Source organism: Paramormyrops kingsleyae, chromosome 22 (assembly GCF_048594095.1).
Source record: "Paramormyrops kingsleyae isolate MSU_618 chromosome 22, PKINGS_0.4, whole genome shotgun sequence".
NCBI lineage: Eukaryota > Metazoa > Chordata > Actinopteri > Osteoglossiformes > Mormyridae > Paramormyrops > Paramormyrops kingsleyae.
The window spans coordinates 14,731,289-14,758,761 of NC_132818.1; the positions used below are offsets into that span (position 1 = coordinate 14,731,289).

General features: G+C 45.0%; 3 protein-coding genes across 11 annotated transcripts; all 3 read right to left on the bottom strand.

Annotated features, from left to right (window-relative positions):
* Positions 1 to 1,175: 1,175 nt before the first annotated feature.
* On the bottom strand, positions 1,176 to 7,242 carry prpsap2 (phosphoribosyl pyrophosphate synthetase-associated protein 2). Of its 8 annotated transcripts, none has more exons than XM_023822097.2 (11): positions 7,073 to 7,242; positions 5,757 to 5,911; positions 4,011 to 4,063; positions 3,636 to 3,702; positions 3,220 to 3,392; positions 2,877 to 2,992; positions 2,628 to 2,683; positions 2,277 to 2,425; positions 2,060 to 2,130; positions 1,810 to 1,956; positions 1,176 to 1,511 (listed from the first exon to the last, which is right to left on the bottom strand). In XM_023822097.2, exons 1-11 carry the CDS (start codon positions 7,100 to 7,102, stop codon positions 1,353 to 1,355), a joined length of 1,176 nt encoding a protein of 391 aa, XP_023677865.1. In that variant the 5' UTR covers positions 7,103 to 7,242; the 3' UTR covers positions 1,176 to 1,352. The 8 variants fall into 8 exon arrangements, with proteins under 8 accessions (XP_023677865.1, XP_023677870.1, XP_023677868.1 ...); XM_023822102.2 differs by lacking the exon at positions 7,073 to 7,242 and adding an exon at positions 6,839 to 6,907; XM_023822100.2 differs by lacking the exon at positions 7,073 to 7,242 and adding an exon at positions 6,717 to 6,894.
* A 5,145-nt stretch (positions 7,243 to 12,387) lies between these two features.
* Positions 12,388 to 22,789, bottom strand: syngr3a (synaptogyrin 3a). Of its 2 annotated transcripts, none has more exons than XM_023821667.2 (4): positions 22,579 to 22,789; positions 18,085 to 18,319; positions 16,380 to 16,525; positions 12,388 to 14,836 (listed from the first exon to the last, which is right to left on the bottom strand). In XM_023821667.2, exons 1-4 carry the CDS (start codon positions 22,735 to 22,737, stop codon positions 14,630 to 14,632), a joined length of 747 nt encoding a protein of 248 aa, XP_023677435.1. In that variant the 5' UTR covers positions 22,738 to 22,789; the 3' UTR covers positions 12,388 to 14,629. The 2 variants fall into 2 exon arrangements, with proteins under 2 accessions (XP_023677435.1, XP_023677436.1); XM_023821668.2 differs by lacking the exon at positions 12,388 to 14,836 and adding an exon at positions 15,319 to 15,631 and having other exon boundaries at positions 22,579 to 22,786.
* Positions 22,790 to 25,328: 2,539 nt separating this feature from the next.
* Positions 25,329 to 27,470, bottom strand: gfer (growth factor, augmenter of liver regeneration (ERV1 homolog, S. cerevisiae)). Its single transcript, XM_072704720.1, has 3 exons — positions 27,054 to 27,470; positions 26,657 to 26,868; positions 25,329 to 25,722 (listed from the first exon to the last, which is right to left on the bottom strand). The coding sequence occupies exons 1-3, from the start codon at positions 27,264 to 27,266 to the stop codon at positions 25,560 to 25,562; spliced, it is 588 nt and encodes a 195-aa protein (XP_072560821.1). The 5' UTR covers positions 27,267 to 27,470; the 3' UTR covers positions 25,329 to 25,559.
* Between the last annotated feature and the right edge of the window lie 3 nt (positions 27,471 to 27,473).

Genomic DNA, 27,473 nt, shown 5'->3' on the forward strand with positions numbered 1-27,473 from the left:
GTGTGGGTAACGTCAATAAGCCCTCTGCTGCAGGAGGTCGTCCTCTAGAACAGGCCGACAGAACAAAAGGAGCAAGGCGGACAAATATGGTAGACGGCGGCTCTCAGTTCTCCGTTTATTTGATCGAACTTGCCAAAAATAAATAAGCCGTTCCTTTCGGGTTAACACTCGAAGACAATCCGGAGGTCCCTTAAAACAGGCTCCTCAAATTCTTGGTTATACGACCCTTTTAAATGGTTCACCAGAGGTCATAGCGGCCTTGTCTCTGTGGAATGGCATCTACCAAATTTTAGTCGATGTACAACAATGTGTGTCATTGCAGGCTGCCGACAACGAAAGCAAAGCCTGTGAAGAGTGTTAGTTTTGTACAGAAAATGAAACTTCAAATACTAGGTTTATGCCCAGGAATATTTAGACTTACTATATATTGACCAGGTCTACCTGGTTTCTGGTCAGTGTTCTTCTAGCACAGTCTGAAGGTCTACACTCTTAGTGAAACGGTACCTTTTAATACACCCCATGACTAACTCCCAGGCTCCTGGAAAATGCCGGATTGCAATGCTGTAATAGTTTAAAGGACAGAGGGCAACAAAGTGCAACCGTTTATCAAAATTCCCACCACTTAGATTACTGCACCAAAAGGCAAAAAATGAAAAATCAGCACACTAATCATCTCATTTGGCATCTTAGAGCGTCTGTCTCCGCAACAAAGGAACCGACAGACCCACTGCTGTGAATTTCCCCACCAGCAACGTAGCAATCAGGGGCTGTTAATCTGCTCCGGGCTGCCTCAGAAAGAGCAGTGTCATTACCATGAGCGAAGGCGTACTTGTCAACATGTGACGCCGAGACACGTCTTGATCATCGGGGGCTGAGAATGCCATAAGTCCTGCCAGACGAGGGCTGTAAAGAGCGGGGAAGGAAATTTAAAGAATGAGGCTGCACATGACAGATGAAGAAACGACAGTCGCAGAAATGAGAGAAGATCACTAACCTATGCGGTTTGCACGGAGAGCCACAGATAGATATTGGGTTATGTAACGCCAGGCCTACATTTCTCGGCAAGATTTACCGGGATAACGTGACCACGATCTAGTTACGTCAGTCTTAATTACCATGATATGGTTACGCCAACTTGCCGTAAGGTTGCTTGTTAAAGGAAGGCCGATTAATAATAACATGAACAACAATAACAACTTTACTGGACTACAAGTTAAAGCATTTCAACATAACCAAGGGCAACCAACGGAAGAAAGACCAAAGCTGACTTTTTCACGTGAAAAGAACAAAAAAGACGTAGAATGGCGTCGGGGAAGATTGATTGTGTCAAAGTGCCCCCCCCTCTCCAAAACTCAGTCATCCAGTCCAATGTTGCGAAACAGATACGACATAGACTCCCCGTTGTGAATGCGGCGGATGGCTTCAGACAGAATCATGCTGATGTCCACGGTCTTGATCTTGGGGCAACGTAGCTTCTGGATCTCATGGGGGATGGTATTGGTCACTACCACCTGCCAAGGACGGGGGAGGACAGGGAATAGTAACTGTTACCTCCCACCCTCCCCAATATGTCCTGATCCAGCTGCTGAGATGAGCCCAAATCGCTGAGCTTGCAGAGTATCAGAGCCACATGTTTAAAAATAAAAACTCAAGTTAGAGCAAATTTTTAGATACTGAGTAACTTCATGTAGCTTCTGGAGTAAACCAAGTACCAGACAAATATGCACCCAGATTCTGGTAGCCCATTCTCACAGTATGGTGGCACAACCCAGAGACCCCACCCCCACCCACGTCAGGGACCCATCTCACCTCGTCGATGGCAGACTCCTCAATTAGGCGAGGGGCGTCCGAGGACAGGATGCCATGCGTTGCCATGATGAAGATCTTGTAGGCCCCCCTCTCTTTCAGAGTCTCTGCGGCGGCCACAAAGCTGTCCACGTCATCAATGATGTCATCCTGCAAGGCACAAAAGAGCCATGAAAAGCAGACGAAAGACCACGCCGCCCCCCCCAGCTGCAGTAATGTCACAAGTGTCACGAATTCTGGATTTACAGCTCACCACGATGATGGCGATCCGGCCACCCACATCTCCCACCACCGTGATCGGCGGCTTCTCCTTTGGGATCAGCACTGGATATCAGAACAGTAACCATAGCGCAATTAGCCCGCCTGTGCAGCAGGTGGCGCTCTAGCCGAGGAGTTAATGTATTGTATTGCAATGCTGTGCTCGCATAACACAAGGCAAACAGATGAGGATAGTAAGGTATATCTCTCACAGGGGATCTCCAGGCTGGGGTGAATGGCGGCCACGTTCTTCACCATGGGTGGGGAGTGGCGTCCATCCACCAGGTCCGATTCGGCATCCTGTGCCTCGCCATGGATCACCGCGATCCCGAGCCGCAGCCTCTCAGCAAAGGACTGCGCCCTGGTGGGGCCAGGGGGGGGGAGGGGGGGGGGTAGGTTTATAGTTGAAGGTCAGGTCAGGTAACTGCACACGGTAAACACTGACTTCGACAGCGCATTGTACGGATACGGACTGCCAGTACCAGACACACACACCTCAAGACAAAAAAAAAAAAGAAAAACACAAATTTATCGTTGGGCAGGGCTGCAAAGGAGAAGATTACCTTTTGGCAGAAGCTGGAGATTTGGCCACAATTACCGCGTTTCTATAGTCGGGGATCTGCGAGCGTCAAAACAACACAGGTCACGTCAGCAGAAGGCGCCACAAAGGCGAGAGCGAGGCCTCCCTACCCTGCAGAAAGCGCAGGGCCGCGGATGGAAGGCTCGTACGAGGGAGGGGACGGCGGGAAGGCTCAAAGGAAGGCGTTTATGAGCGGGCACGACGCCCACTCCACTGCCCGGGGGCACCGCACCTCCTCCTGGATGTACTGCAGGAGGAACGGAGAGGCACGCAAATTGTCCACGGGGATGTTGAAGAAGCCCTGTATCTCCTTCTGGTGCAGGTCCATGGTGATCAGATGGGTCAGGCCTTAGTACAAAACAAACATAGCAGCGGTCACCGATCGGCAGGGGGGGGTTGTCGGTGGCTATGGCTAGTGGCATACATAGTGGCATAGATTAGTAGCATACATATTCCAAAGCTGAGACTTGTAACCACTTGCAACCAGTGCAGCAACCAAAAGCCTTCTCTGCCATTTCTCATGGCACCATGATGTAACCCCCCCCCCCCCCTTCCAGGGCAGGAGGAGACCTAACCCGCTTTGCACATCATAGAGGCCAGCAGCTTGGTGACGATGGAGCCCCGCTTCCTCATCTTGCATTGCTTGCTGTACGGGAAGTAGGGCACTACGCCGGTGATGCTGTGGGCGCAGGAAGTGCGGCAGGCGTACACCATGATCAGCAGCTCCATGATGGTCGTGTTCACGTCCCTGGGGTAGCACCGACAAGCGCCTGGTGATATACACTACACATTCACCCCCTCCCCAAACCCCCATCTCTCTGCTGCATGGATGCATGCATAATAAAACGTGTCTCATACACAGCACAGCGTCTTACAATATAGTATTTCATTTGATTTCATAAGCTAAATGTGTGGGTTATGGCAGCGAGCAAGACTGAAGTGAAACACTGCCCTCTACAGGCCAGTGTGTGACGTAGCACCAGAGACCTACCTGGAAACGGTCTGGATAATGAAAACATCTTTGCCACGCACAGATTCCTGGATCTGCACACGAGTCTCTGGGGAAACAAGGAAGGGAAAAAGTGACACCCTCCCCACTCACTCCTCCGCCCAACAGGCATATCTATATGGGTGGGGACAGAGGGTGGTGGCAGCATGTGACAGAGAAAGTGTGCAATGCCAATTCCTCATTTTCGTGCACCACATGCAGAGAGTGATTACATTCACACCACACATCCTATGCTATTCATGTACACAAATTATAAACATACAGATACTGATTATGACAACTGAGGCCTTTACATGCTGAATGTCACACAGCAGCAACAACGCATTTCCAAGCCAAGCCAGGCTGAACAACACCCACCTCGGTTGGCCTCCTGATACACCTGCACCTTGCCCAGCTCGACCCCGAGACGCCTGCAGGACACGAATTGAACCACAAGCATGAGGCGAATACAAGAGTCCAACCAGAAGGAAAAAATACTAACAAGCTTTAATAAACAATGGGCCGGCAAGGTAAATACAGCAGACTCTCTTCCTCACCGTAACAAAGGCGTAACTACGCAACGTTTTATTTCTGACTTGTGCCACATCATTTTAACTATATTTAATCGAAGGCAATTTTTTTATACCACACATTTTAACCTCACGTAAGACAATAACCCACTGTAATATACTCTCACTGGCCACATTATTAGGTACACCTGTTCCACTGCTTGTTTAAGCAAATATCTAATATGCCAACCATAGGTCAGCAGCGTAATTTTTACAATGTAGATACAGGTCAGCAGCTTCAGTTAACGTTCACGTCACCAGAATGGGCAAGAGAGTGACTTTGGCATGGCTGTCGGTGCCGAAGGGGCTGGTACAAGAATGTCAAACTGATGACCTGCTGGGATTTTCACACACAACCATCTCGACGGTTCACAGAGAATGGGCTGAAAAAGAAAATATCCAGTGAGTGGTGGTAGTCTGGGTGAAAATGCCTTGATGATGACAGAGGCCAGAGAAGAATGGTCAGACTGGTCAAAGCTGATAGAAAAGCCACAGTAACTCCAGTAAGTCCACGCGTTACAACCAAGGTATGCAGAAGAGCTTCACTGAACGCACAACATGTCAAACCTTGAAGCAGTTGGGCTACAGCAGCAGAGGACCAACCTGGGTGTCCCTCCTGTCAGCTTAGAACAGGAAACAGGCTACAGTGGGCATAGGCTCACCAAAATTAGACAATGCAAAACTGGAAAAACTCAGATTAGTCTCGATTTCTGCTACGATATTGACATGGTCGGGTCAGAATTTGGCATAAACAACATGAAAGCATGTATCCACCCTACCTTGTGACAATAATTCAAGTTATTGCTGCTGCTGGTAGTGTAATGGTATGTGGGATATTTTCTTGGCATACTTTGAGCCCCTTAATACCAACTGAGCATTGTTCATATGCCACAGCCTACCTGAGTCTTGTTGCTGACCATGTCCATCCATTTATGGCCATTTATGATTTATGACCCAGCTTCTAATGGGTACTTCCAGCCGGAAAACACGCCATGTCACAAAGTTCATGTCATCTCAGACTGATTTCTTGAACATGTCAATGAATTCACTGCATTCAAAGGGCCTCCACAGTCACCACATCTCAATCCAAAAGAGCACCTATGGGACGTGGCAGAATGGGAGATTCGCATCATGAAGGTACAGCTGACAAATATGCAACTGTGTGATGCTATCAAGTCAACATGGACCAAAGTCTCTGAGGATTTTTTTCTTGCACTTTATTGAATTTATAGGTACCAGCAAGGTGTACCTAATAAAGTGGCCAGTGAGGGTACGTGTGTGTCTCTTTGCTAAGAGTTTGAATTGAATGATGCCACACAGTTGTACAGCTCCACCCTCAAAGTCTCCAAGTCCCAGGGTTGAGTAGTTCCACAGGGCTGGACTGGGATTAAAAACTGACCCTAATCCCCCACATTAAAACTTTGCTGAATTTGAGGGGGTGGGGGGCATGATAAATTGCCATCCCTGCAAAAGTCTCACTAAGTCAAAATACAAAAGCCCTGCTTTTCCTAAATACATGCTCAGAGACCATTCTCATCATGTGCACCATACGCACTCAGCAATCCTTTTTCCCAGCTCCCTGCCCGCAGGATTCGAGTTCGCTGTGAAGATGATCAGGCCCCCCTTGGTGACGTTCATGACTCCTTGGGTCTTGTTGTCAGCCTCTTGAGAAGGTGGCTCCCTGGGCTCCCACGCAAGGCTGAACCCTTCCTGCAGAAAAAAAAAATCGAACTATTACTCTGTCATAGAAACTAGGTTCTCATAATAAAGGCTGTTCAAACATCTACAATTCAAAGTAGATGTAACATGATACGCTGGGTTCAGTGCTCTACCAGAACAATTTCCTCTCAATTTAATAACATGAAATCTGGGCAGGGATATTTCTATAGTACTTCTCCTCCCTCAGTTTCTGTCATTCGCAGCCTTACGTGCTGTTTCGATCGTGATTAAAAAGGACTGGAATTTTCTGGTAGGGGAGCTACAGCAACAAGTTGCGCAGTTTTGCATTAACAGCAACACAGGAATGTATCTTTTATCATAAAAGTTCCTGAGACGCCGTGCTTCTATCTCCAGATTCTGGTCAGGCCTCTTTAGCAAATAACTAATAGACGCAGTGAAAAAACACTGGATTCAATCCACGTCAAGCTTATCAAATAGCATACTTGGGAAAATTGAGTTGTTAGATTCATTTCTTGGTTAAAAATGCCAAACAAACCAGCAAACTGGAACCCATTCTCCTTTAACACTAAAAATATTATGCTTGCACATCTAACAAACTCTCCAGGAAGATTTCTGCACTTTAAAAAAGAATCTCTACAAAACGACAAAATTGGTAAGCAATATAAATATTACTTACTTACTTAAAACACTGAAATTAATTCACCATCATAAAGTTATTCTGTGCGTGACACAAAAGCCTGCGGTGGCGTTGCTCCATGGACATGTGCGCATTTGTAATAAACACAAATCTGGTGACGCTTGTGATTTCCGGTTAATATCCACCAATAAACGTTACCTCTACCTTTACCTTTCTTCCCCTTCGTTATGAGCCGTCTTTGCGGTAAAAACTAAAATAATAATAAATCACATTTTAATCATTATCGCTATAAAGGACATTAAACCTCAGTCCATTTTTACCAGCTATTTCTTTCTGTCGCTCCCTGTCCCGTTCCAGCCCACCCTCCGCCTCCCGAACCTGCCGGGCCTATCATTTATGATTGGCGTCAGCTTTGACCAATCAGAGCATGGAGCTCTGATGACGCAATCGTCCAATTTCCAAAGAAAAATGGTTTCGGGGGGAGAAAGTGAAAGCGATTCAATCGAGCAATTACGCCAGCAACATGGATGGGGAAAAGATGGGAGAGCCCTCACCTCGTTTCCGTGTGCGCCTTCCACCGCCATGCAGAGTCCAGCAGGGAGATTGTTCAGTACTGTGTGCCCTGCCGCCAGGAGGTGGGCATATTCGCGCTGGGATAAATACGATCACGCCGTGTTTCAGCGCTGCTCCAGCAGGATGAGGGTGCTGTGCGCTCAGAGGCACTGCGCCGCCTGCTGGGAGCAGCTGGGCGAGGTGTTCAGCTCTTCATATAAAAAAAAATAAATCAAATAAAAAAAAAATTCTGCCATTGCTTTTCTTTTATTTTTAGACTATCCGTTATCTTTACATGGTAAAATGTTCACTGCTTATAAATGTATCCAGCAATTTAAGTTGTTGCACACTAGGTTGCCGTACATTCCTTGAGAAGTATTTAGAACTTATTTTTTATACCAATTACGAGTTATTAATTTTATGTCTAGCACTTGAAAATTCGGCTCAGAGGTGGCACGACAGTTTATCTGTCTCATGGGCGGCGCCGCCATTAAATCTGAGGCCATTTCATAATTATTCGTTTGGACCCCCCCCCCACATTTAACATAAAATATTAGTTTTATGCCAGTGTGCCCCCCCACCATTCAAAATGCTTCTGACGCCCCTGATCTGTCCGCTATAACTTATGTTCCGCTTCAGTCACTCCCTTTATCTGATCATCTGATCATATATCTGCTTTTTTACTGCTGCCGATCATTTCAATGATCCTTATCACATTAAACTCTCAGTGCTTGTCCTGACAATTAAGCACGCATTTGTTAGACCTGTTCTCTGGAGTTTCTCGTAACGTAGGTATGTATGTGTCTTGCCACACCTTTTCCTGTATTTCGTTGTACTTTTCCTTATGTTTTTCTTGTTAACATACTGTAAATTGTAGTCAGGCATCACCCAAATTACCGCGTCTCCTACTTATATATAAGTATATATATAAGACCCTATTCCATTTACCTGTTATTGTCCATCGGTTTAGCTTTGCATTTTATTTCATTTAATTTCATTTTGCCACCTCAATTCTCCTAAACGTTTGTATTTGTATGTATTTTAACACAATGTCTTTCAATGTGTTTACCTTGTCCACTGTATGCGATTTTTTTTGGGGGGGAGGGGGGGACTAAAGCCACCCTATTTTTGTCTCAGCTCGGCCTGAAATGTATTATTCTAAATCAATTTAGCCATGTTGTCCCGTATTTCTTCCTCAGCCCCCCTCCCTCCCCCTCAAAGGTCAAATGCTACAATCACCTCAGGCTTTTTGTGTTTACTGTTTCTGTGATTGTCATTAGCCTTCAGATCCTGCTTTTTTTGTCGCGTTCTTGTTTTTGCTTTGACTTTCAGACTGCATGACCAGTGCCGTTTGAGATGCATCTAGCTGTTTTGCTAATCATAGGCGCATGCGCACCGCATCCAACCGCTGTCCTTGTGACAGCAGTATTTTTGGTGCGGTTCTAATACGCTTGCAGAGTCAGCTTCCTCAGAGCCTACGTACTGGATGATACATCAGTGCTCTTATTAGTTTCCACGAACACATTGCGATGCATTTTTTTGTTATATTGTGTGCGTGCGTGTTTTTTCGCCGGAATAGCCACGTGGTTTGACCAGCTTGAGTGTAACCAGAAATACGTATTTATTTCAGGGACAGTATGATCCAAGCTGCGTTGAGGTGTTGTGCAAAAGCACTCAGTGTGGGTTGGCATTGTGCTGCCTGTATTGGGGTTAATAGCTAACCTGTCGCTTTATCCATCCATCCATCCATTATCTCCCTGTCGCTTTACACACTTTACATTCCTCACTTCTCATTTTACACCCTCCTGATCACTTCCTTATGTAAACACACTTGATGATCCTTTATTTGTCTTTTGCACAAGTATTAGTTCAGGTCCCATCTTGCTTTCCATGAAACTCACAGACACATATGAAGGTGAGAGCAAGTTTGGGGAGGGGGGGGGGGGGGCACAATGCCTAGGGGTTAAGGGCCTTGCTCAAGGGCTAACGGACATGTGAGTATTCTGCCAGAGCTGGGCCTCCGAACACAGAGGAGGACTGTCATGTTAGCAGGAGTCATTAAATTATTGCAGCAATGTGTTATGATGGTGGCTTTGGGCAATTTGTAGCACTTTAACATAAAGCAAAGGCAATCTCCTCTCACTAAAATGCCTATAACAAAGTGACACATAAAGTAATTATGTCATTTTTAAGTGGCCCCGCCTACCTGACCAGGGAGTTTATGTTTCAGTCTACAGTCTCCACTTTAAGGAGTAGTGGGAGATTATTCTGAAAATCTTGGCAGTTACAGGATTTGGGGCGTCGTTTTATTGTCACTCCCACATACCGATAAATATTGAAACATGATTTCATGTTGATTTATTATAATAGCTTGCTGTGTTCTGCTTTCAGACCTGAGCAGGAGTGGTACAGTCATAGGGACTTGGGTTGGCACGAAGCAGAGGGGAACCCAGATGAGAGCTCATAAAACAGACGCCACGCTGCCGGTTTTGTGATGTCCGTTACCCGGACAGTGACGAGCTGCTGAGGCACCTGCACACAGAACACTTTTTCTGTCACTTCTGAAATGCTGGTGGCATCCAGGACTACTATGGGTATATAGGCCAGCCCCCTCCCCAGCAGGCAGCAGTGAGGGGGCGGGGCTAGAACCGTCCAATGAAGCTGCAGAAGGGGACAGTCCCCAGGAATCAGCTGCTGCTGTATTTCTGTTCCGTGATTTAAAAGCAATAAGGATGACAATGTTCAGTTTGGCTGCCCGCAGTGATTACAAGTACCTGCGCGAGGACTTCCAGGAAAACCACTTTCTGTGTGAGGAGAATAAATACGCAGATGATTGATTACAGGGCCCACAGAGCAGTCTGTTAGCTGTACCCTTAGGTACCACATTGATATTTTTCGGGGAATGGATGCTCAATGGCTTTTCCTTATCCCAGTCAGGGAGGCATTGGGGCCTGGAGCCAGTCCCAGACAGCACAGGGCATGAAGCAGGGGTATACCAGTCTGTTTCAGGGCGCAGGTACTTAAACACATACAAGCACACTCTATAGATAGGTTCATAACTCTTAAACCCCCATTGCTGAAGGAGTCGGGCAACATTGCTAATCACTGAGCCACCATGCTGCCCATTTATTGTCAATATGTGTTGTTTTTGTGGAAGCGATTCTCCTGAAATGCATAGTCAAACACCGCAGATGGTGATAACTATGAAATATTTTGTTTGTCTGACATGTTAATGTGACTCTCCGTATTTAGCCATTTGGGTTTTGGGCCACAGTAGAAGTACTTTCTCAACAGTACAGCGACAGGCCCTGATCTGAGCACTGGTCATTTTCTCAGCTTGCTTGAGGTCCCGCCCCTTTTCTGCCTAGCCATTGGAAAACACCTCCTTCCAAGAGGGTGACTTTTCATCACTCATGTCCAGAATCCATCCCTGTTTTCCCCAAGGCAAGACTAGCTGTGCTTAGGGACATTGTGGCAATATGCTCCTCACAAGACAGCTACCACCTACCTCTGTCGCTGCTGCCCTCTGTTGGATGATCATCTCACTGCAGGAAGAATCCTACCACCAGGGTCCAAGTCACTTCCATAATGAAACCTAAGGAGTCGGTAATAATAGCCGACCAGGAATCCCCTATCATGGGCAAAAACTAACAGAGAAGATTCTGAAGAGGAGCCAGAAGAGGAATGACATCCTGGACACAGTGTCCTCTGCTAGTACAAAGACCCAGAGTGATAATATGAGTTGAATCTGGACAAACCAGCAGCTGGTGGTCAGAATTCCACACGTGCCCCATTTGCCGGCAGATGCTCACTACAGCTCGCACTTGGTCTGATTTGGACACGTGTGACTTCCCCAACAGCCTTATCACTGGCATGGTGACAGGTGCTCTTTGTTAACTGGTAGTAGCAGTGAAAGGCGGGATAAAACAAACATGGCGTTATTTATTCATGCATTTTTCTGTGGGTGGCTGTGTTTTCACGCTGTTTACAGATAAAGGGCATCTCTGAAGAGGTGCCAGGGAGCCCCGTGCACGTGTTTGTCAACGGTACAGTTTGGAAACTTGAGCAGAAATCTGTGCCGTTTTACCTCTAACAGATAAAGAGACTTATGCAGTCTGTCTTAGTCTTGTTGAAACTAATGGTGCGGTTTTGCAGCTTGTATTTCATTGGGGCACTTTAAATAGCACTTAAGGAACATGATTTGTGCTTTGTTACTGTATTCTCAATCAAATTTTATAAGCATATGCAGTTTAGAGAGAACCTCCAGCATTCAATGTGTATATTAGAATATTGATGTCAGTAATCCTGCATTATGAATATGGTGACATGGGGATTAAAGTCCCATGAAAAACATTTGGCCATATTTTGTCCAACTATAATGTGAAAATATAGCTATTTCCGAATTTATATCCGAGAAGGGAAATGTCCAAGTTCAGTGGAAGACGGGCTTATTTCTGCTGAATTAGGGAGCCATTTCCTGTTTGTGCAGCGGTGAGCAGCACCCTGGATGCCTGGTGCTTCTGTCCATCCACAAAGGAAGTCACTGCACAGCCACATGCTTCCACATGTTACACTGAAGTTCACAAATTCATCAATCCAATATCATTATTGCCTTTGCTATTTATTTTGTGGTGACAGAACAGATTTATTATTATTATTACTCTTAGTGGTAGTAGTACTAGTGGTATATTCATCAACCGGTATCTCAATTTTCAGATTTATTGAGGATTTCTTAGTAACATGTGCAGGGTATATAACTTGGCGGGGGGGGGGGGGGGGTTAAGCATTTTACACCTTTCAATTTGCTGATTGGTTATAAGGACTGTCTCTGCCATGATTTTGATTGGTGGTTTAATTTGGTTTAGTGATTTTATTGGTGATTTTATTCCTTTTTCCCTTGGGGACTTATTCATGCAGGCTCTTTCAAGCAAATTAATTGACCAGATTCTGTTCTGAAAATGCTAATTAAAACAGATATGATTGACCTCCATTCTTTTGTGTTGAGATCCGGAACTTCTAAGAATCTCTGAGGAAACTAGTCTGCAGCACAAAACATGTTAGACCCTGCCTGTGGGCCAGAGACCCTCAATTCTTCATCTAAAGGCCAAAAGTTTTCATCATAGCTGTATATTTCTGTCCTGCATGGCCATGAGACAGAAGGATGTGTGTCTGATTTTGAAAGCCAGGTTGACTCACTCTATAACTCTCATAAAAGTGTTCAGTTGGCCCTCAGGATGCTCAGTCAGCCGTTAGAGAGTCACCTTTGATTTTAACCCAATGCTACAGAGGAGGAATGATTTGACTGATAACATTACCAGAAGCATAAGGCAGTATTTTAATGGAGTACAAAATTTGCTACAATGGCTAATTCGAACATTTAACTATGACGTCAGGCTTCCTGCACCATCTCTCAGAAGAAAACGAAAATATTCCCTGCTGCCGCTGCCTTCTTCAGAACTGGGAGGGACTTCGCTTTCAAGCTGATGTTTTCCTGTAATTTCTGCTGCACTCCCTTCCTTAAACGAGGGGGTGGCGGGCAAATAAACAGAAAACCGAACCATTTGTCCTGATTTGCTGGGGTCAGTGGGTGTTCCGACGCCGCTCTGTGTATGACCGCCATCCACTTACACTGCAAGGCTAACGGCACCGACATCGTTTCACACTTTTTGGCATTTCTGAATTACAAATATGGTCAAGTAAATGAGTAAATTGATTTTTAAGTATCAGCAGCCTAGTGGGGGCTGTGATGGAGTGTATATGCTCTCCCTGTGTCGTCGTGGGGTTTCCCCTCGGTACTTAGCTTCCCCCCCCCCCCACAGGCACAAAACATCAATCTATTTTCTGTAACCGGTTGTACCATTCAGGGTTGCCGGGGGTCCGGATGGGCACAAGGCAGGGAACAACCCAGGATGGGGCACCAACCCACTGCAGGCCACACTCACACACGCCATTCACTCAAACACGCACACCTATGGACAATTTGAGGGGGGGGGGGGGAACCAGAGGAAATCCCACAATGACACAGAGAGAACATCCAAACTCCATACACATGGAACCAGCACAGGCACAGAGACTTGGGAGACAACAGGACTAACCAGTACACCACTGTGTTAGGTGAACTGGAGTTACCAATTTGTCTGTAGGTGTGAGCGCATGTGTGAATGGTGTGTGCCCTGAGACAGGCTGGCACCCTGTCCTGGGTTATTCCCTGCTTTGTGCCCATTATTTCCAGAATATAGGCTCCAGACCCCTGGGATTCCAAAGAAGACAAGCTGGTTGGACAGACAGCCGGGTAGCCAGTGTCCAGTGTGAGCTTATGTGTGGGATGACAGGAAGAGCAGTATCGTGAAAATCAGGCTCGTTTTCCCTCTTTTCTCTCCCGCTCGAGACCTGTCAGTGTCTCCATCCTGGACACCTGGATGGAATCCATCTTCTGGAACGCTGTGTACATAATAAACTTGCACTTCTACGACTCTGAAACATCACAGAGCTTGACAACTTTGCATAAATACATCTATATTTTTAGCTTTTTTTTTTGATAGAATGCATTACAGATCCTATAAATATTGCACTTAATCACAAATCATATGGATTGACACTTCCCAAGTATTTACCTTTAATGCACAAAACTGGTTTCATATCGTTCCAAAGATATATGTAGAATAACTGCTTTAATCGCTTGTCATTACATTATTGTGTTAAATTTATGAGATCTATTGAATATGACAGAAAACACCATACGCTAAACGTTTCCAGGACGCGATGACTGATGCTACCTTTCGTCTCTGGAGTCTCATTAAACAGTCTCCTGACGTAAACAGCTTCATGAACGCCTGAATGGTGGCTAAAAGAGGCAGTTTTTCTCTGGTAAAGGACCGGCAAATGGGGCATGTTGGAAGCCGTATGAATAAACGCCTGCTCTCTTTGTCATGTTGGCTGGTTATGGCAGGTGTTACGTGCATCTGCTTTAGTTGTACGGGCACAACCTTGCTTGTTTTTTACGTGGCTCTAGTTGTCACTTTAGGTTCACATGACTATCTGTGCGGACAAGACGGTCGTCATGCGGCCCCCTGAACATGTAGCAAAATGGACAGTTTTACCCATCTTGCATTCTATTGGTTTACCTCAGCCATGTGGGCGGTGCTTAGTGTTATATAAGGGGGGCATCCAGGTTGGAATGGTCTCTGAACTGTTTGTTGGTCTTCTGGGAGTCGGCTGTGTTTGCAGCACCGGTGCTACGGATGCACAGTATCGTAAATCTGCACACTTTCTATTGTCCCTAGTAAATCAGTAAATCAAAGGGTTGGGAGCTGAATGCATGCACATTAGGAGTAAAGGTACGCGCAGCAGCGGGGGATGCTGAGGGGCTTGGAGAACAAACAGATTTCATTGGATGGTTGCACTAAGGGATTGGCGGGGCTTCAAAAACAAAGACGACATATTCTAATGACCTTCATTGTGACTAAAATACAAAAAAAAATTGTGTACTTTAGCTCATCCTGACTGTAGATGTTTGCAGGTGAGAATGGCAGCCTCGGGGGGGGGGGGGGGGGTCACTCCTAGTAAGTGGGCACCTGGAAGTCCTTTGGGGCAGCGTCCGGGTTAGATGAGAACGGGGCAGTGTTGTAGATGTCTGTGGTTTCCACCGTGGCCTCGGGCGTCGGGTATGGCTGGCTGACGGGCTTCTCCTCCATGTGCTCCGTGGTGAAGAGGCTCATGTCTGTGCCCATCAGGTAGCGTTGCACCGCCCTGGCAGTCAGCCCGGCCTTAGACGGGATTAATGCTGTTAGTGAGGGGTTACGGGGGGGGGATGTGGGCGTGGCTTCCATGCAAATAGTCTAATAGTCCGTCTCCTTGACTTATAACCTGCTGAATGATCCCCCCAGGCCTCAACTGAACTAGAGACCCCTAGGGGTTAGTGTTAAAGCTCGCCCCCTATCAACCAACACACCTGCTTGCATGGAACCGCACACACCGGCCAGTGAGCTCCCAGTACGCCGAGGGACATCAAGAAGAAGTTAACCGGACCGTACAAGGACGTATGGGTGTTTGCTTTCAGAAGCAGGTTCTGTCATTAGGGGAGATGGCCTGAAAGCAATGATTGGCCATTTGAACAAGAGGCTACATTATGTAATGAGACGGCGATGTCTGTTCTTCTCCCTGACTAGATGGGTGTGGCTCTAATTGCCTGCCGGAAGGCTGTTTCATTATTTATCAGCTCCAGGCAGTGTTGGTGGGGGGGGGGGGGGGGGCTATGGGGTGGGGGGTGGAGACTCGTGACTCCGCATGAATCCAAAAGCAATGTCCATTTTATTACAGCATCCTATTTCTGGTTTTATGTGACGTCAGTGAGCATCTGCTCTCGCTGTAAGGACTAAGGAGACTGTTAGTTTGAGAGGGATTGTCAGACTCTGGTAGGTTAGCAAGCTGGAGATTGGTTAACGGCAGTGTTTAGCTGTCTGGTCAGGCGCCTACACCACAGTAGGGGTCAACAGCCTACGTGTGTCCTCTGTGGAGCACATGCCTCTAAATCTTTCCATGGTTAAGAGACAGAGGTGGCCCTGAAATAGAGAAAGGGCCATTATCGTCAACAAGGGGACGCATGGATACAAACGGCATGCGGGGGCCAGGGCGTAGGTTTGTTTGGGACCAGTAGGGACATCGGTAGGGACCAGTTCAGCCCCGAACCCCCCGCCCCCTAAACATACACGGTATTCCCACGATATTGGTAGAGACATGTGCCAAGCATCCCTACCCGAATGTATCCCCAAGTGCAGCGGTGGCTTTTACGTCTAGCAAGTCTAACTTTCCTACCACGTAGCTGGGTGAATCAGTATTCTCTACCAGACTCAGTAAAATCCCGTTGTTGCCCCGAGAGTTGATACTCTCCAAAGGAGGACCTAGGGGGCATCATGACTTGTTGTCTGTCCTATGCACCCTTGTGTATGGTCTCATTTTTATGAAGATTCTCATCATTCATCATACTGCCCTAAGCTGGAGTGTTTTGCCTGGAATTGGGACACACTCGGCACTGATCACTCATTAGGGGCTCAGCATAGCAGGACTTGTATCTAAGTTGACAGCTGTATGCTTGTAATGTATTACCTGCCTCACTTCTAGGTCACTTTGTAGAAACGTATCCGTCAGAAACTAAATGCAAATGCATTTCAGTGTCTAAGCACTGAGTGCACATCGTGTTTATTACCTTGTTTCCTATCTGTCATAGATTATTTCCCATTAGCGTCTGGGGCTGTGTTGTTGTGACTGTGGCTGTGGTGCATTTTAAGCTCCACCACCCATAAAACTCACCCAGGTGATGATGGAGAAGAAGGAGAAGGCCACTGCGGCCCGGGCAGCGACCTTGCCCTGGCCCAGCAGCAATTCTTTCTGCGAAGTCCGCTGCCACTGATTGGCCAGGAAGCAGAAGCCGACAAACCACAGGAACGTCCAGAGACCTGCAGCAGCGTTGAAGCCCACTTAGTCTCAACATGTGGAGTCCGTGCCAGCCCTGAGGAACAAGTGTCCCCTCTACGCCTGCCTCACTAAACTTTTACTCTAACACATCCTCCATACATCTATTCTCCACCGCTTATCTGGGTCTGGGTTGTGGTGGCAGCAGTCTAAGCAGGGATTCCCAGACCTCCATGTCACCAGCCACCTCCTCCAGCTCCTCCGGGGGAATCCCAAGGTGTTCCAAGACCAGCCGAGAGATTTAATCACTCCAGCGTGCCCTGGGTCTGCCCCAGGGCCTCCTCCCAGTTGGACATGCCCGATGGACATCCCCAGGGAGGGGTCCAGAAGGAATCCTAGATAAATGCCCAAATCATCTCAACCGGCTCCTTTCGATGCGGAGGAGCAGTGGCTGTAATTCGAGCTCCTCACCTCATCTCTAAGGCTGAGCTGAGACGCCCTACGGAGGAAACTCATTTTTGCGGCTTGTATCCGATATATCCATGATCTCATTCTAACGTATCCTCTTGATCCTTATTAACTAAGTTCTAATGATCCCTCTATCCATCTTTAAGGCCCTTCCCTTGTTGTGGGTAGCTTAAAAAAATCCTCAAATGTAGATGTTCCCAGTAGAAACAGCATAGACCACGATGGGCATTTAGGTTTGAAGCATAATAAACATGTCTGTCAAGACTGTGAGGAAAGATACATCACAGAGTTTTCTGGGAATTTGTATGAAGCTCCTCTACATAGGAAAGACCACATGTTCTTTTCGTTCATGGAAATGTATCTATTTCATCTGCTGTAGTGGAAAATTTTGGGGTGGAATGAAACTCATAAACTTCCAGTGTGTTTGGTGACAAAATACCACACAGACTCACCATGAGTTACGCTCGGAGCACCCATTACTTTCATAGAGTCAAAGGAAACTTTACCACAACTGTTAGCACAACCGCCAACATATACATAGAGAAAAGTCTGATCTAGATTTAAATTAGCCAACATACATTTTTGAGAAAGTAGGGTCAGACCATCCCTGGATCAACTGACGGTTAAGGGCCGTGCTCAAGAGCCCAACGGTAAAATCACTCTGCTGACCACAGGACTTGAACTGTTGACCTTCCAACCACAGGTGCAGCATCCTAACCAGAGGTGGAAAGTTCAGGTCCAGAAAGTACAAATCCAGACCAAGGTTTTGTTTCAACCAACCAGTAAACCTTGATCTGGTTCTGTACCCAGTCCTGGGGGACTGCCGACGATCCACATTTTTGCTCTCTCCAAGCTCCCTGCTAGACAGTCTGCATTTTTGCTCCCTACCAGGAGCTGGGAGGGAGTAAAAATGTGGACCGTCCGTGGGTCCCTGAGGACCCGGTTAGGAAACATTGTCATAGAGACTGAGGAGCCGGATTACTCAGCCTAAGAGGCAGGTTCATGAAGGGTCTTGTTTCAAAGAATCAACAAAGGAATATAAAGTTGATCTGAAAATACAGTGTTCAAACTCCGCGGCCTATACAAGCGGCTGGGACAGAAGCCTAGGCTTCAGCTCTTTAGACGGGGCACCGACCTGAGAAGGCAATGTCCAACAGCACCGCCTTCTTCCTGTCGCTCACGCTGCTGATCTGTGGGAAATAGATGTCCAGAGCAAAAAAGCCGATGCTGGCCAGGAAGGCGCCGACGCCGACCACGATGCCGTAGTTGCAGGCGTCGTTGTTCCTATTGAAGACGCACCGCAGCCGCTCGCTCCCATTGTTCACGTAGCCTTCGTTCACAATGGAGCAAAAGACCGCCATGGAGAAGATCTGTGTGGGCGGACACAGGAGAGTGGGATCACAAATCGACACATGACAGTTCTTCAAGCAACTCAACTCAATATAATTAGAATTTAGTGATCATTGTTGACACACCACAGTGCAGCACACAACCCATATGTGATGTGACATAGCAGGGGGCAGCCAATTCAGTGCCTGGGGAGCAGTACCTTGCTGGTTGGGGATTTGACGCTGCAATCTTTCAATTACAAGTGTGATTCCATAACCATGAAGCCACCACTGCCCACAATTAATTGTTATATTGTATTGGGAACCGGACTGCCTGAGATTTAAACCCAAGACCTCTTGTACCATAGCTGGGGGTCATACCTCTGCTCCAAGGAGTGGCTCATAAAATAATAAATAAATCCACTAAATAAATCCATTTAAACTGTTGATTAAATAAACGGTACCACCAAAATCACATTATATAAACTGCACATATAAGGAATTTATTTCCTGTTATAGTCCTGAGCAACACTAAATTAGACTAAATTTTAAACAAGACTAACTTTGTATTTGTTGAGGAAATCATCAAATCAAGCTCACGACGTTGCAATTTAATGAACTAATTGACTATTAATTGAACTAATTACCATTTCCCACTAATTTTAGCAGGCACATTTTTATGACCACATAAAACACACATCTGATTTTGAAACATGAGATTTAAGCGTGCCATTGGTTCAATCAACAAGACATGAATCCAAATTATCCCTAAAATCAGCATCACAAAGGCGCCGTCCATTCAAGTGACCATTTGCTAAAACTTAGTAAATAAATCCACTCAGGTCACTTGCTCCCAAGCAGGCAATTTGCGAGGGGGCAATTTAATTCACACCAGGGCGTGAACAATTTGCTACAGAGTCTAAAGCACATGGGCAATTCTCAGGGCAATTCTGCATTAGCGAAAGACCAAAGCTCCTCGAGCCGTAAAACGCGTCGTGTGAGGGTAGGGCTACTCCGAGCTGCTACACTCATTCAGTGGTTTTGCTGTTTGCTCTCAGAGAAAAAGCTACTCCTGCTTTCACATTCTTAGAGCGGAGCGTTTTGGATCACCATACGCATCATAAATATAGTTCCTTAATGTTATATGTCACAACCAAGTGCAACCTTGCCTCGGTAAAATCTTAGAAACAACTCAGTAAGCAATATAAGCTTTTCTAATCACATGGCTCGCCCTGCATGTAATTTCAAGGCAAAATATTGTTGTATACTTTACATAATGATTTTAAAAAGTACTGCAAAATTCCTTGTTAATATCAAATTTTAATGCAATGTTAATGTACTGTTAATATTTTATGCAGTGGGAGAATCCTACAGAAAGACATGTGTGAATCTTCCCATTGACGAGGGACTGGATTTCATAGAACAGCGTTTGTGTGGGACTTTTCCAGTGTTATTCAAAGAGTGGATCCTGGGTGTTCATCAAGGGAAAAGGCTGTTTGGATCACTGCCCCGAATGAAAGAGGTACAGAATGGAAATGTCCAAAGATCGCCACCTGTCACGTTATTGAAGGGGAACAATGTCTGTTAAGAATGAAAGCCCATCCACGGTCTAGAACCAGACATCTTAGACCAGGGGTGGGCAATCTTATCCGCAAAGGGCCAGTGTCTATGCAGGTTCTTGGGATAACCTTTAGGTCAGATGTTCAAACCCAGGTGTGAGGACTCTTCAGCCAATCAGTCCTCTAATTAGTGACCTAATTAGAGCAGCGAAAACCTGCGCACACACCCACCCTTTGCGGATAAGATTGCCCACCCATATCTTAGACCATAGGCTACATAACAGGCTTTTAGAAATTCTATGAGCTAGCTATGTGCAACCTGTGTAAAGGGTCTTGTCTGAGTGATTAAGGAATTCATCGAGTTTGGACATTGATAACCAAAGGTACCTCTTGCACCAATCAGAATTAATTACAAAACATTTTCCACCTCCCGAATCTCAGACCAGGGGTGGCGAACCTGATCCATGGAGGGCCGCTGTGGGTGTGGGTTTTTGGGATGACCTCACCATCAGCCAATAACAGTGGGTCCCCAGGACTGGAGTTGAAAATTACTGCTTTATTATTGGCTGATTGAGAGGTCATGCCAAAAACCCACACCCATGCCAGCTCTGCATGGATTAGGTTTGTCACCCCTGTTTTAGACATTCTATGGTTTAGCATTCTGGAGAAATGCATCTTGGGAAAACTGTGGATGATAATGACAGATCTCCATCAACCGGCTAAAGGTTTCACCATGCTTTTTTATGTGATAGGCCCCTTGCATTTTCTCCATCTTCTGGAGGTGGAGTCAGAGCTTATCACACTCATCCTATAGTAAGATTGGGAGGCTGGGTTACACAGTGACAAGTGATGACTGAATTAAAGAATGGGATGAGCACAGCTGTCTTAACAAGCCCCCAAGGTGAAGCTGCATTTTTGAATTATCACTACAGATCCCGTCCAATCAATCATCAATTTTAATCCATCAATCGCAGACTGTTTTAACATGCTTTCATAAATGGATGACGGTGTTTTGAAACTAGGTTTACACTCTAGCCCAAATGAGGAAAGGCTGTAAAACGACTCTTATGACAGAGATTAGTCAACAGGAGTACTTTAGAGGCTGAATTAAAGACACAAAACCTTTGCTGGCCTTGAAATTTAAAATGAATACTGAAATATGACGCAGGTTACAGATGATCTCAGTTCCACAAACAGGAACTAGAGGTAAGTAAATATTCATAGTGAGAATAGTGAGATAAACAAGCAGTATGAATCCATAATTACTCACAGACGGGCAAGACTGGAATACTTTTGGTTCGTCACTGTGTTTCTGACTGAAGGTGCCCAATTTTTTATGGTCAGGAAGTGGGCACATTCAAAGTCTGGCATCAAACTTCCATTCTCCCTAGTATCAGACAGATTCAGTGCAAGGCTATCTGCCTTATTCTGCAAACATTAAAGCAAAGATATTGCCTAAGTGCCCAGCAAATGAAAACGAAACTCAACCTCCACTAGCTAACACCATATAGTTCTGCCAGTTTTATTAAGCTACTGTTATCTAGGACTTGTTAGTAATGCCAAAAATAGCATACGTTTTTATTTAAATAAAAAATATTCCACTACATGTTCTGTTGGAGTTTTTTCCTGAGTGGTATAAGGTTTAATAGCCTATAGCCAAACTAGGGGCCACAGTAATCATGTGACGTGTGTAGCGACTGGTTTTTCGGGTTGAGTCCCACTGTCCGAATTTAACTTCATAAATCTAATTAATATATGGTATTATTTTATGCACCGGTCGAATATGTTAAAATAAACCATGTTAACATTTTTTGGATGCTTTGATCTGATAATAGTCGTATTATATCTATATACTGGCATATATTATTGGGGAAAATTATCTAATATAAAAATGTCATGGTTGCATATATATCGCGAATTAGATGCGACTGGCAATATCCTGAGCAGAGTATCATGCAGACAATTTCGCAGAAGCAGAAAATTAAATGAAGTGAGAATGCCACGGTACTTATATTTGGGCTGGAACATCTGTAGAACATTGTAGGCTATTTTGATCCTAACAGTACAAGTGGACCCATTCCGTAGGCGGCACAAAATGTAACGTGGATTGAAATTAGTCGCTATCTGCTCAAAAAAAGCAACCTAAAATTAATGAGAACAACAGATAAGATTCCCATCAAAACACAGCCATCGATTGCTGCGAAAATGACGCGCATTTGCGTGCGTCGCACCAAAAAACGTTGTTTTAAGCGTAATTTAAAGACACGGAGGCTTAAAAATTAACCAATGAAAAATGCGCGGAGTATAAATAGTAACCGCGTAGGGACCGTTCGTATTTGTTGAATTTCTGAAGCAGTCAACCTTACAGCTTGTTCAGATATTATTTTTTTCATTATTTTCTATTGGGAAAACGCCCTACTTGTAAATATTAACATCCTATCGACAATATTACATTTGATTATCAACAACGACTAATATTTCCAAACACCCCCTTAAACCAAACTGGTTTAACATACAGAAAGACCAATATTCAGCTTTAGTAAAATATTCGTAAAACACCAAATTACAATGGCAAGCGTCCATTTAAAAAGAATATCTAAAAAGAATGAGATAATTATTTAAAACAGCCCTGTCTGCGTACGGGAAATATATTTCCCGTGTAAGCTTAAAACTGCTGATTAACTCCAGATTATTATTTTTTAATCTTGAAAATACAGCAAAAGAGAAACAAATCCCTCTTACCCACGACAGTATTCTAAGGATAGTCTGAGGCTGTTTAATAAAGGCGATTTTGTTCAAAACACTAGCAGCCCTTCCAGCTCCGAAAGACCCTGCTGTTTCCATCTTTATCCTCCCGTCCATCCAGTTCGCTGTCACAGCGCTCGGCTTTTGCTTTTTCATAGATCATGTTAAAATGTGTCGTACGCGCACCCGCCGCATGGGAGCGGCGCGCGCGATCGGGAGCGGGGCGCCGTGTGAACACGGACCTTAGGCTGAATAATCATAATAATCATAATTTGAAAACAAGAAACGCCAATCGCGTTTGCAAAGTCAGAACATTACTCTTCTTTCATTTGATCAGTTCAATTACCAGAAACCCATAGTCGACCATTTAAACGCGTAACGTTAGAAAATGAGGTCAATGGTGCGACCGTAACCAACCAAGCCAATACAGAGCTTAACCGTTATTCGTTAGGAAGCGGTATAATGCTTATTCGATAAAGCGAGTGAGATAGAAGCCTTTTACAATTGTATTTTGCAGATATGAGTGTATGACTTAATACACTTATACACTGCTCAAAATAATTAAAGGAACACTTTGAAAACACATCAGATCTCAATGGGGAAAAAATCATGCTGGTTATCTATACTGATATGGACTAGGTAATGTGTTAGGAATGAAAGGATGCCACATTGTTTGATGGAAATGAAAATGATAAACCTATAAAGGGCTGAATTCAAAGAGACCGCGAAAATCAAAGCGAAAAAATTATGAGGCGGGCTAGTCCATTTTGCCGAAATTTCATTGCAGCAACTTAAAATCGTACTCAGTAGTTTGTATGGCCCCCACGTGCTTGTATGCATGCCTGACAATGTCGGGGCATCCTCCTAATGAGACGCCGGATGGTGTCCTGGGCAATCTACTCCCAGTTCTGGACCAGGGCATCACCGAGCTCCTGGACAGTCTAAGGTGCAAACTTGCGCCGTCGGATGGACTGAAACATAATGCCCCAGAGGTGTTCTGTTGGATTTAGGTCAGGCGAGCGTGGGGGCCAGTCAATGCTATTAGTTCCTTCATCCTCCAGGAACTGCCTGCATACTCTCGCCACATGAAGCCGGGCATCGTCAGGCACCAGGAGGAACCTAGGACCCACCGCACCAGTGTAGGGTCTGACAATGGGTCAATGGATTTCATCCCAATACCCAATGGCAGTCAAGGTGCTGCTGTCTAGCCTGTAGAGGTCTGTGTGTCCCTCCATGGATATGCCTCCCCAGACCATCACTGACCCACCACCAAACCAGTCATGCTGAACAATGTTACAGGCAGCATAACGTTCTCCACGACTTTTTCAGACCCTTTCACATCTGTCACATGTTCTCAGTGTGAACCTGCTCTCATCTGTGAAAAGCACAGGGTACCAGTGGCGGATCTGCCAATTCTAGTATTCTACGGCAAATGCCAATCGAGCTCCACAGTGCCAGGCAGTGAGTACAGGGTTCACTAGAGGACGTCGGGCCGTCAAGCCACCCTCATGAAGTCTGTTTCTGATTGTTTGGTCAGAGACATTTGCACCACTGGCCTGCTGGAGGTCATTTTGTAGGGCTCTGGCAGTGCTCATTCTGTTCCTTCTTGCACAAAGGAGCAGATACTGGTCCTGCTGATGGGTTAAGGACCTTCTATGGCCCTGTCCAGCTCTCCTAGAGTAACTGCCTGTATCCTGGAATCACCTCCATGCCCTTGAGACTGTGCTGGGAGACACAACAAACCTTCTGGCAATTGGCATGTATTGATGCGCCATCCTGGAGGAGTTGGACTGTGCTGTGCAACCTCTGTAGGGTGCAGGTATCACCTCATGCTACCAGTTGTGACACTGACTGTAGCCAAATGCAAAACTAGTGAAAAAACAGTCAGAAAAGATGAGAAGGGAAAAATGTCAGCGGCCTCCACCTGTTAAACCACTCCTGTTTTGGGGGTCGTCTCATTGTTGCCCCTCTAGTGCACCTGTTGTTAATTTCATTAACACCAAAGCAGCTGAAACTGATTAACAACCTCTGCTACTTAACTGACCACGTCCATATCCCAAAAGTTTAATTGACTTGATGCTATACTCTGATTAAAAAGTGTTCCTTTAATTACTATGTATATACAATTTGCTTCGGGGTACTTGTCCTATTTTTTTTGCTAAACGGGCACCTGTGGCCGAAGGTGAGATTATTTTTAAATGTCTTTAAAAATATTGAAAAATCCGAAAAACAATTAGGCCTACTTTCCGCAAACGAGGGTCCTTGTCAAAGCTTTTTAGGAATCTGGCTTAATTCCTATTTTTCAAATACAGTGTGCAATCGATGGCTGTGGTTTATTGGGTGATAAACCCGACTGGTTCACGCTATAGTCACTCTATGTTCACGCTACCCTCTACAAAAAGAAAGAAGAGAGAGACATTTCTAATTAAAAGCTGAAGTTCCACAGAAACATCAAATCACAGCACACGTGTATGCAGACAATATAATACCGAATAAATTTCTCCGACTTCCGAACAGCAGTGTATTTGTCATTCCAGTCTCGTGCAAATCCTGAGGTGTAACTCGAGGCGTGCAACAAACGATTTAAGTGTAATCAATTGTAGAGACCATGGAATTTCTTAATTTCTAAATTATAATAGATTAAAACACATACCATCTTATATGCTGGCGGTTTTCACAAAGGCACCCACGTGTTTCTTAAAAAACGGCAAATCGTTAAGATTAAAAAAGAAATTTCAATACGGAAATTGAAACTTGACGTTTATTTTTCTCCAACCAAAATATATTTCGTTGGTTTCATTGACACGCCAATACCATTTCATCACATACAATATACACACATATTTAACAATGTGATTTTCACATTGACAACACGATGATGTTTGTGCAAATTTGATACCGTACTTCCTCACTAACCGATCTTCAGATGGAAAACTGCATGGCCGTCGGCTGTTCAGCAGGACCGCTGTTTCGAGACATCAATCACACGAACCATCTTTCCAGCCGTCTCGCCATCGTTCATCAACTTTGGAACAGTCGAACTCCGGCTTGCCAAGTCGAAGATTGATGCCATTGTGGAGACGACACATCCACTGAGAAAAATCGTGCCGACTACTTACATCTGGTTCATTCGTTTGCAGTCTAAAGGAACAGGGGAAATAACTTCAGTCAGGAAAGTTTGAACTTCGTCGATAGTAAGAAAGGTCAGCGTAAGTATAGTAAACTGTAGGCTAAGCATCAGTTAAGGATTGCCACTGCAAGCAAGGGTCGTTTTGTGTATTCCGCATGAGTACATATTACATATTTGTATCATTACAGCAAGGTTCATCTTGGGGCTGGGTTTTGAGGTTTGAAGATTACAGCATCAGATTTTTTTCTGTAGCTCATAAGTCAAAGCATACAACTGCATAGAGTACTTGGTTTCAAATAACAGGGCTGCCAACTCATGCATCTGGCGTGACACTCACGCTTTCAGACGCTCACGCAAGAAATCTTACGGCAAATCTATATTATTCCATTATAAACCTAAAATTAGCTACATCAAAAGCGTCGGGGTAGTTTGCAGACCCTAAAGATTATTTACAAGGTAATAAAACTGTTACATACATATAAATGCGCCTGCTTGTGTGTGCAGACTTGTCTCGATTTGAAAATCTCGGTCCAGCCAGCTGACAAAAGCTGGCAGCCCTGAAATAAGCAACTGCGTGGATCAAATATTGTTATATAATAACACGATAAGCGCAGGCTGCAAGTTAACATTAACTGTGACCAACGACTGAAATATTTAGTTATATATGAATATTGCAACAGGAGTTGCTATTCCAGCCGGAAGCAGATTCCTTGTATGTGTCCATGGGTGTAAATTACGGGGGGGTTGTAGCCCCCCCCAATAAATCAAAACCAGCTAATACAACCCTCCAAATAACCATGTTTCCCTCGTAATGGCTGGAGACCTCAACCCCCCCAATGTTCCACCCAAAGTTACGCCCTTGTATGTGTCACATACTTGACCAATAAAGTTAGATTCTGATCATTTTCAATGTTTAAGGGATGCAGTCACAAAATTATTTTAAACCTCGATCTTAAGTCTTGTGCACACTCGTCGCAGGGAAAGAATTTGGAGAAAAGGTTGATGAATTGCTTCATATCTTGCTGCTGGCTGTCGCTGGGTTTGTCGGGGTAATAAGCGGCCGTAGTGTGAAGGAAAGACCACGTATTCCTGCCAAGCTCCTCTCTATCCAGCGGACACTCGGCTGTCCTTTCGCGATCTTCTACGTCACGGTCCCCCTTATCAAGGACAAAAATTAAAGAAGTTGTGATTATATACACAAGATATTTGTATTTATTAAGTTAACAGATTAAATGGGGAATGTATACGATTTTTTAATGAACGTAAGATAAATAACTAGAAAACATGAACACACTGTCAGTAAACTGACTATCCATGCAAACTCCACAGCTTATATAGTCACCTGCTGCATGGACGTTTGTTTCTTCTGCATTTTCATCCAAGATTTGAAATCCATACATGCCCTGCAAGGCTTCACTTTCTGATCGCCGGCATTTTCTTGTTTTTCGGACGCTTTGCCTGCCGGCGTGCTTCCAGAAATCCCGAAACGGAAACTTTCGGCTCCAGTAGCATCGGAATGAGGGACAGAATCACTGGTACTTCTGGCCGCAGCCATGTTTGTTTCGTGCTTTTGGGGTTGTTAAAGTGTGACACGCGGTTAAATTTTCCGATGCAAGTTAAGCAATCTAACACAACCCTTTATAACCGCAATTCATCATTCTCTAGAGTTAATCATGCGTTTAACTACACATTACTGTGATACATATTACTTGGCGATCATATTTTAATAACCTATATTGCCAAGACTGGTACCTTTCGGTAA

Coding starts and splice junctions, on each gene's coding strand:
- gfer (XM_072704720.1), bottom strand. CDS start 27,266: ATGGCTGCGGCCAGAAGTACCAGTGATTCTGTCCCTCATTCCGATGCT. Junction 26,869..27,053: donor AACAAACGTCCATGCAGCAG/GTGACTATATAA, acceptor GTCCTTGATAAG/GGGGACCGTGACGTAGAAGA. Junction 25,723..26,656: donor GCACAAGACTTAAGATCGAG/GTTTAAAATAAT, acceptor CTGTTCCTTTAG/ACTGCAAACGAATGAACCAG.
- syngr3a (XM_023821667.2), bottom strand. CDS start 22,737: ATGAAAAAGCAAAAGCCGAGCGCTGTGACAGCGAACTGGATGGACGGG. Junction 16,526..18,084: donor GTTGGACATTGCCTTCTCAG/GTCGGTGCCCCG, acceptor ACGCTGCTGCAG/GTCTCTGGACGTTCCTGTGG. Junction 14,837..16,379: donor TCTTCTCCATCATCACCTGG/GTGAGTTTTATG, acceptor ATCCCGTCTAAG/GCCGGGCTGACTGCCAGGGC.
- prpsap2 (XM_023822097.2), bottom strand. CDS start 7,102: ATGGCGGTGGAAGGCGCACACGGAAACGAG. Junction 5,912..7,072: donor AAGGCGCACACGGAAACGAG/GTGAGGGCTCTC, acceptor TTTTTTCTGCAG/GAAGGGTTCAGCCTTGCGTG. Junction 4,064..5,756: donor CTGGGAAAAAGGATTGCTGA/GTGCGTATGGTG, acceptor CGTGTCCTGCAG/GCGTCTCGGGGTCGAGCTGG.